Source organism: Astatotilapia calliptera, chromosome 13 (assembly GCF_900246225.1).
Source record: "Astatotilapia calliptera chromosome 13, fAstCal1.2, whole genome shotgun sequence".
Taxonomy (NCBI): domain Eukaryota; kingdom Metazoa; phylum Chordata; class Actinopteri; order Cichliformes; family Cichlidae; genus Astatotilapia; species Astatotilapia calliptera.
Window position 1 is genome coordinate 884353 of NC_039314.1, and position 9790 is coordinate 894142.

Here is a 9790-nt window from a genome sequence, read left to right on the forward strand (position 1 = left end):
ATGTCATCTGCAAACATAATTGTCCACAGACACTCTGCTCAGGCAGACCTCATTTATCATCACTGCAAACAAGAGGAGACCCATCTCTGATGTAATCCCCAAGTTCCTCTCTTGGCATTCTTTCCACAGACCCAGTGCAACCCCTTCTGACATTCTGTTTACTTCCACCTTCTCTGTACTTCTCCATCAAAACTCTCAAATACCATGTTTAACGTGTTCTCTGCATGAAGCCATACTTTTGCTCACCAGTTGTTACTTATCTTCTCAACCTAGCTTCACCAACTCTTTCCCATACCTTCTTGGTATGGCTCATCAATTTTATCATTCTAGTTACTACAACTCTGCACATCACCCTCATTCTTGAAAGTCAGCATCATCATACTTCTTCTCCATTCCACAGGTATCTTCTCAGTCTCCAAAATTGTTAAACAGTATGGTTTAAAAAATCTTCTGCGTTTTGTTCCTAGACCTCTTCATTCCTGCACAGGTATATCACTATGACCAACTGCCTTTCCTCTCCATGTTCTTCACAGAGTCCCAGGAAATCAGGAAATTATGTTGCAGGACATAATTGGCATGTATCCACAATCAATGTTGCTTGTATTCTAGTGACATTTAAAGGCGAAACAGTAGAAACCCCTCTGGCCTTTATACAGAAGTAAATGCTCAAATTAAATGTAAAAAATGAATCTGTGACATCTAGTAGGTGAAATGGAGTATTGGAGCAAAAGATATTGAGGAGACATAAGTAGGACTTGACAATGCCACCCAGCTGAGCAATAACACACGTTAGGCGCAAGGAAATTTAATGAAGCTTGGTGAGGTACTCCCATGTGCTTTTCTCACCACTGGCCTTTTAGCACCTTCATGTCCTCAGCTGAGGCAGACATTGACACAGAGTGTTCCAGCTGGTTGACTGGAGGTTTGACTCTCATGCATTGAAGCACAAACTGGGATTTATCAGAATGCTACAACACAGAGTTAACACTATCCCCAGGCTAACAGAAGAATATCTTATCAAAAAAGCCCTGAGTAAAGGTTGTTATTCCACCTTTGTCACAGCTATGACGATACCTAAAAATAATCCAGGCAATCCAGGACAGGAGAACGACAACCACTGCCTAAACCAAGACTATTAGCGATCCCTTATGTGTCAGGAATATTGGGATGTCTTTTTTTTTTTCTCTTCAAAACACATCTCTGTGGCTTTTAAACCCTAAAGCACACATCACCAAACTTTAGTCCAACCCAAGGATCTGGTGCTCCAGCACAAAGTAATATAGTGAATTAAACATGCAGGAACCAAACAACCTCTGGCTAAGCAGGTGGCACAACTCAGATGAGCTACCTCACTACGCAAGCGTACCATAATCTGTTTACACCTTACAGGCCAGTGGTCATTGTTTCAGTGATGATGTGCACATTCTGAACAGGGAGGAATGCTCATTTGAGCAGGGAGTCGAGTCCATTTATGTGAAAAGAGGACAACCATATGTGAATTGAAGAGCGAGACTCGTGTCAGTCATTGACTAGCGACCTTGTAAAACTCCTCTTTGGTGCTGAAGATGCAGTAGTGTATTCTGACACGGTGGTCTCAGCTGCAGCTCAGCTGATCTGTCTTGAGACAGATTCTGTCGCGTCTCTAACTTGCCTAAGTACAACATGTCATTTCTCGTACAGGATAACCTTCAGCACCTAGATTCCTGACATAGGAAGGTGACACTTTGATGAGTGGGATGAGAGGAATCCTCACAATCAACTGCCTTCATGGTTGAGCACAGATATAATTACTGGAAACCTTCCTTGTTGCATTATTTTTGTCTAAATAGTAGCGATATATTTCACATGCATGTGAAGTGTTGTGGTGTTTGCCCTACAGATTCATCAGAAGCCTACATATTGCTACATACAGTGGGGCAGAAAAGTATTTAGTCAGCCACCGATTGTGCAAGTTCCCCCACTTAAAATGATGACAGAGGTCAGTAATTTGCACCAGAGGTACACTTCAACTGTGAGAGACAGAATGTGAAAAAAAAATCCATGAATGCACATGGTAGGATTTGTAAAGAATTTATTCGTAAATCAGGGTGGAAAATAAGTATTTGGTCACCTCAAACAAGGAAAATCTCTGGCTCTCACAGACCTGTAACGTCTTCTGTAAGAAGCTTTTCTGTCCCCCACTCGTTACCTGTATGAATGGCACCTGTTTGAACTCATCATCTGTATAAAAGACACCTGTCCACAGCCTCAAACAGTCAGACTCCAAACGCCGCCATGGCCAAGACCAAAGAGCTTTCGAAGGACACCAGGAAAAGTATTGTAGACCTGCACCAGACTGGGAAGAGTGAATCTACAATAGGCAAGCAGCTTGGTGTGAAAAAATCAACTGTGGGAGCAATCATCAGAAAATGGAAGACATACAAGACCACTGATAATCTCCCTCGATCTGGGGCTCCACGCAAGATCTCATCCCGTGGGGTCAAAATGATCATGAGAACGGTGAGCAAAGATCCCAGAACCACACGGGGGGACCTGGTGAATGACCTGCAGAGAGCTGGGACCAAAGTAACAAAGGTCACCATCAGTAACACACTACAACGGCAGGGAATCAAATCCCGCAGTGCCAGACGTGTTCCGCTGCTGAAGCCAGTGCATGTCCAGGCCCGTCTGAAGTTTGCCAGAGAGCACATGGATGATACAGCAGAGGATTGGGAGAATGTCATGTGGTCAGATGAAACCAAAGTAGAACTTTTTGGTATAAACTCAACTCGTCGTGTTTGGAGGAAGAAGAATACTGAGTTGCATCCCAAGAACACCATACCTACTGTGAAGCATGGGGGTGGAAACATCATGCTATGGGGCTGTTTTTCTGCCAAGGGGACAGGACGACTGATCCGTGTTAAGGACAGAATGAATGGGGCCATGTATCGTGAGATTTTGAGCCAAAACCTCCTTCCATCAGTGAGAATTTTGAAGATGAAACGAGGCTGGGTCTTCCAACATGACAATGATCCAAAACACACCGCCCGGGCAACAAAGGAGTGGCTCCGTAAGAAGCATTTGAAAGTCCTGGAGTGGCCTAGCCAGTCTCCAGACCTCAACCCCATAGAAAATCTGTGGCGGGAGTTGAAAGTCCGTGTTGCTCGGCGACAGCCCCAAAACATCACTGCTCTCGAGAAGATCTGCATGGAGGAATGGGCCAAAATACCAGCTACTGTGTGTGCAAACCTGGTAAAGACCTATAGTAAACGTTTGACCTCTGTTATTGCCAACAAAGGTTATGTTACAAAGTATTGAGTTGTATTTTTGTTATTGACCAAATACTTATTTTCCACCCTGATTTACGAATAAATTCTTTACAAATCCTACCATGTGGATTCATGGATTTTTTTTCACATTCTGTCTCTCACAGTTGAAGTGTACCTCTGGTGCAAATTACTGACCACTGTCATCATTTTAAGTGGGGGAACTTGCACAATCGGTGGCTGACTAAATACTTTTTTGCCTCACTGTATCCACGTTTGCTGTTCTGACTAAGCTAGAAACAGCTCCACTATTCTCCAGCCCTGTCATCAGCTTCTTGCATGTATCAAGCATCTTGGCCTTGTTTTGAACACTGCTGCCTCCTCATCACAGAAAATGTCTTCTAAAGCTGTGATTACCATATGAGCTCAGCATGTCAATCAAATACTGCTTGAGCCAGAGTCTCTGAAAAATTCTCTCTACATTTGATTTTATGGAAACAATTGATTTGCTTAGTTGAGAAAGTTGCCTGCGTACTGTAGACCTCCTTGCCAGCAGTTGGTGTATTTGTACTAATAGTATACTTCTCTTACCAAAAAATGTTGTTTGTGCTGCCAGTATCAGTGACTGAGACAGCACAATGTATTAATTTAGGGTTTCTTCTACCAAGAACATTATATTTCTTATCATGGGGCTGAATCACAGTAGCTCATACTCTGGACATTTTAGTCAGTTAGCCAATAAAGACAGTGAACACTGGGTGAGAATCATTTGAACATATTCAATGGGAAATGTTTTTTTGTGACCTTGTGAGAAAACTATAATCTCCCATCTACAAATGTCTTGAATATTTAAAGCTTGTGCGGTGTTTATTTGCATGGAGTTCATATTGATAGCATCTCATTCACCACATAACCAGTAAACCAGTAAAAATCTGCATATTGTGGTTTTGGAGGTAATACTGTCGTCACTCTCCTACCACCAATTTTGTTGAGCTGTGTAAATGTAAAAGTTCTAATGGCATAGGTAATATTTGATTTTTGGCACAAGAATGTTTGAGAGTCCAGTGTTGTGACTTACTATTTATAGAGTACATGCTTGAATTATGGAGCAGCAGGTTGTCAGGTGTAGTTAACATGGGGTTGGATGTTAAAACATTGATGTGTGTCTGTTGAGGACAAAGAGAATGCCTGTGAAGTATGCTTGTGTAGATGTATAATATTACAGCATATGTTAAATTTACAATTTTAAAAAGAATCACTAAATTATGGCAAAGTACATTATCTGCATCAAAAATAGGGTGAAGTACTATTAGAAAGTACTTGATTAGAAAACTATTAGAAATTGTATCTATATGGAATATATACATTTTCCAACAATATTCTTGATATTTGGTATTTGGTTTGCCTAAAACAGATAAGAGAAGAAATACTAAAGTTATACCATTTGAGCGGAAAAGATGGAATTGAGATGGAGAGGAGGGAGTTGTAGAAAGGAAAGATGGATTAAAGCATTCCCTAAACCCCCTCTGCTGCCTGTTCTGCTTTTTGTTTCTAATAAACAGCAAATCAGCAGCCACCATGATAACTCATCCCCTCCCTCCAATAGCAACAAATAGCAGCTACAGACACATCTAGCACCGCACTCCCTGCATACTGATAGCACAGCCATGGCGACTGTTGCTAGGAAGTTGACTGTAGGGGCAGGGAAGCAAGAGACTTGGGTGTAGATGGCTGACATCAAGCAGTGTTGCACAAATAATATCAGCCTGACTCTTGAGACTAGAGTGTGCCTCGTTTGTGGAGGAATGCGTTGTTTCAGTTATGTGTTAGAACCTGGGTAGCTATCAGTAGGTTGGAGTCCTGTTTGTTTGTTTTTTATTTCTTAATGTGCTAAATGTTTTTAATGTTTCTGTAAACATACACGGCAGAGCCAGTGACAGTTTCATAACAAAGTTTATTCTCTTTTGAATAAATGGTGTTGTTGTGTGTTTGCAGGTGATCCATAAACACTTCTACCTGAAGAGAACAGAGATCATGTCTCAGTGTGAGGAGTGGATCGCTGACATCCAGCAGTACAGCAGCGACAAGAGGGTCGGCCGCACCATGTCCCATCATGCTGCTGCTTTAAAGGTAAAGATATTGCCAGTACTTACATAGTTCTTTTCTACTTTGGGTACTCAAAACATCTATCGTTTCTACTATAATCCATCCATGCAAGACTTTATTCCATGCCTTTAAGTGTCCCAAGGGCGCTTGGATATGCAGACTAGTGGAAGAGCAGCAGCTCTTTAATTTGTGGATGGCCAGCTCTTTTTATGTGAATCCTGAAGTGTGTTGACGTTTAATACAATATTTGTTTAATTTTGCTGTCAGTTACTGAATTTAGTCTCATCCACTTTGGTTTAGTTCACCTTTTAACACTGCAAACTTTGGCAAGTGACCTATCAGAACATGATAATCCAGCAGAACAGTAATGATGTCAGTGAGGAAATTGCTGCTAATAAACACCCAAACCTCAAAATGTTTAAAATGATAAAGATCTTCACTTTCACTTCAATTGTATGCTTGAGTTTCTCCGTACATCATGATGACGATATGTCCGCCACATATATACACTTCCTTTTGCGCTCCCCTGAAATCTAGGGTCGATCAAGGAACAGTATGATTTTGTGACTTTACATTCAGAAGGAGAATCCTGATATAATAAGAGACTGACAAACATCCTGGTTACAGATTTTTTTGACCACTTTTTTGCTGTTGTACACTGACTTCACACTCTGTTGGATGATGCCAGGCCTTGTGTTTCAGATATGAAGCTTTACAGAGTTAGCTAGCCAGCAGCAGTGCATCTAAGCGCTCTCCTGCATGTCGCACTAATAAGCAGTGAGCTACCTGCAGGGGACAGGGACTCGGCCGGCCTAATTCCTGTCCCCACCTGACTTCCTTTTGAGACAAACAGGAGTTTCTAACACACACAAAGTAACACTGTAACCCCCACCCGCAAACTGAGGCTGCACATAACAAGTCCTTTCTCTAAATAACAATGAGCTCTATTTAATAAGAAGCTTCCATGGCTGAAAATGACAGGTTCTGCTTCATTTTCTGCCTTTATTTTGTAGTATAGCAAGAAAAGAAAGGTTACAGCAACACTAATACACTGTTATCTGAAAACTGACTGATATTGAATTGGCATTATGTATTGTTTAGATTTACAGATACATCTATATGTTAAAGCTTTGTTTAGGGGCAGTGTTACAAATATGTTTTGAGCTGCTTATCATTTATGTACTTGTTGATTCTATAGCTTAGCCCCTGCTGCAGAGAGGACACAAGTCAGAGCTTCTTTGTAGTGAAATAGATTTTAAAAGATATTCGAAAGTAATAAAGTCCTTACTACAGTCATTGATCATGCTTTTTGTGCATTTCCACTCATTTTTGTTTCCTTTTTTCACATTTCTTTGTCTTCATTTGTCCTTCTCTATTGCTGTGGCTTCCTCCTTTGTTGAATACTGTTTCCTGTACTGCTGTAACAATTACTATTTTTCCTTCGCAACTTGTTTTCTGCCATAATGACTGTTAAACCGGGATTATACTCTGTTGAGGTCACGGACAGGTGGTGACACAAAGCATGGGTACTTGTTACTTATATAGGCAGTTGAAGTCTGCTTTAAGTACCCGTGTGGAGTTGGTGCAATATAATCTAAATTCTCTGCGGTCACAGAAACACTGGCCGGTTCAGAGACGATTGCTCAATTTCTAAAGACAAAATTTATGTAAGTCAGACCCAAGTGGACCCTAGCTGACTCGCAGACATGTAAACTATAAAATGTACATGGAGCTTAGTTCACGGTGATCAGATTCACTCCAGCCAGACTTGCTGCACACTTGGTCTGGGTGTCATAGCTCAGACAAAGCATCTCCCACTCTGTATTTTGTGAATCTCTAAGCTCCGATTTGATATATCACTAAAATAACAGAAAGGACCAGCCAAATCACACTTTTGCCTCCCCAGCCCATTCACTCTATGTGCCACAAGTTACAAGAGGTAGTTATAAAAGGTCCATGGCAAGTCGAAATGACAGCAGATCATGCTGCAGACCAGCAATTGTAATGTGGTGACAGCAGTGAGCATAAACGGGTCATTATGCTTATCTTTTACTTGGCGTGAGCAATCCACTTCATCATTGACACAAGTAAAGCTGTTGCTCGTTTTTTTTTTTTTTTTGCATTTGCATTTGCATTTGCTGTTCTTCCTCTGTGGTACTTTTGCTATAACCACCACAGAATTATAGTAATATCTTGAAATCTGCTTCCCGAAACCCCATTCTGAGCCGTCTGCTGCTCCGGTGCGCCAGCTGGAGCATAATGGCCTGACTTCAGGCCCGTCAGTGGTGGTAATGAGTTTGTCATTTTCACGATGACAAGAATACCCAGCTTTCCCTAAACACAAAAATATTTGTCTGTTGAAAGATGCGAGTTATTTGTTTCCAAGTGAAAGCAAAATGGCAGCAAAAAACTCTGATGTGAACATAGTTTTTAAAAACTGTTCAGCAGGTTAAATGTTTGTTTGCCCACCCAGATGGTTAGAGAAGGAGTCTGTTGATAGTGTCTGGTGGTACTTAACCTTTCCAGAAACTAAGACAGATGTTTAACAATGAGAGGCACAGTCTCAGCCCACTTGAAAATACTGATTTGCAGATATTTACCATGTTAGCCAACTAGCACCAACTCAGAGCAGCTGATGCCGTAAGGAGTGGTACTGCAGTTTTCTGTGTCCCCACAGATACTAGCATGGCAAAAACCCATTAGAACATTGGTCCCTCCCTGGTGTACAACTTTAGTGGCAGTTTATTGGAAAAGTCTCCTTCTCAATATTTTCAGTACCAAGACTCGGGTATCATTTTTTCATCATTGTCCTCTTTCAACGTAAATAGGAATGTCACGATTTGTTGTTCGGGTTTGTTTCGCTGTTAAATTTTGTCCCAAATGGTTTCAAAATTGTTACAATAGCCACCTTTGAACTCTTCACGTGAGACGTGGGAAAACAAATTAAGGCCAAAGAAGTAACCAGGATTCTAACACTAATTCATCTCTTGTGCAGAGACACACAGCTCAGCTCAGAGAGGAGCTCCTGAAGCTGCCCTGCCCTGACGGACTGGAGCCCGACGGTGATGAGTTTACAGAGAAGAGCAGCGCCCTCATCCTCAAAGAGCTATCCAGTCAGGACACAGAAAAGCCCGGTGGCAGTCAGGACAGCCACTGCAGTGAGGGCCAGCTATGAACCCTTCCCACCTGCCCCCTTCCTTACCCTTCCAGCATCTCCAGCCCTTACCCTCCTCTTCCTTATCATCTTCCTCCTCTTTCATAGACTTGGTGGCTTCAGAGCACGAGCCATCACTTTGTCCATATTTGTATGTAAAGGTCTAACTAGAATAGCAGAGAACGAGGGGACGCGAAGGCGACAAGAGGAACTCTGATCTATGCTACGCCTTTATTAAAGAGTTGACAGAAACTTTTATTTACCTGTAAAGGAGTGTAAACATTTTGTGCTTTTTCCAATTGTGAAATAACCACTGATTGGTATGTTATTAAACTTGTTTATGTATACACGGCAGAGGAAGATTACAGATTATATAAGGGAACTACCTTAAGAGAAGAATGTTTACTGAATGTTCGTTTCCTTTTTTTTTTTTTTTTGGACTGTTAGAGCAAGAACAGTTGTAACCAAGGATGTACTGGTCTTTAAGGATCCTAAAAAAACACAAAAAAACGCACACACAGGTAACACAATCCGAGATTTTTAAAAAAGCCCCTCTGCTCATGCTCGTCTGCGTTCTCTAGGATCATATCCACTTGAATAAGGTTCAGATGGACATTCTTAAATGCTATGTTATCACTTTTACAGGCTCCAAATTAAAAGCACCATGCTCTGGATAAACATTTGTTGCCTCTCAGAACTCCTCCATGACCGCTTTCCATCGACATGACTGTAGATCACAGCAAGACTGCGTCAGAGCCACAGGGGCAATGTACTTTGAAGGCTTTTGCATGTGTATGTGTGTTTTCTGTGCGTGTGCAACAATCCCCAGTGAGATACAAAGCTGTGATGTGCCTTTGATCTACACCATACCACCAAATGCTCCCAACTGATTTTACTGATTTCTTTTGCTATTTCTACAAAATTAAGAATATTCTGCTCCATTGACATAAAAGAAACTTCTTTGATCTTTTTTATGTTGAACTCCAGTGAACAAAAAATGCACTTTCTATTTTACTCACTCTTTAGGGCAGTCACATTCTCCTTTTGCTAGGACATTAAATGGAGCTTGAAAGTATGTGACTGACTGAATGCTTTTTTTTTTTTTCCTCTGTATTTCCCAGCGCCTGATTTAGAAAGCGTGTTGGGGGAAAACAACTGGAGACCATGTCGAACAGGGAGACTGAGATTCTCAGAACATTTTATGAAAACTTGGGGATTTGAGTAGCTTACTCAGGAAAACCTGGGCTGAGATCCAAAAAGCAGGAATTTAGAGAAGAATTTTCAA

The 9790-nt window shown here is 41.4% G+C and overlaps 1 protein-coding gene across 4 annotated transcripts in view; it reads left to right on the top strand.

Annotated features, from left to right (window-relative positions):
* birc6 (baculoviral IAP repeat containing 6) overlaps positions 1-9580 on the top strand; it is a 132627-nt gene extending 123047 nt beyond the window's left edge. For all 4 annotated transcript variants that reach the window (XM_026190469.1, XM_026190473.1, XM_026190472.1 and 1 more), the window contains exons 72-73: positions 5241-5375; positions 8347-9580. In XM_026190469.1, coding sequence (XP_026046254.1) covers positions 5241-5375; positions 8347-8526 — 315 coding nt within the window. In that variant the 3' untranslated portion in view covers positions 8527-9580. The remainder of the gene's footprint in view (positions 1-5240; positions 5376-8346) is intronic.
* The last annotated feature ends 210 nt before the right edge of the window (positions 9581-9790 follow it).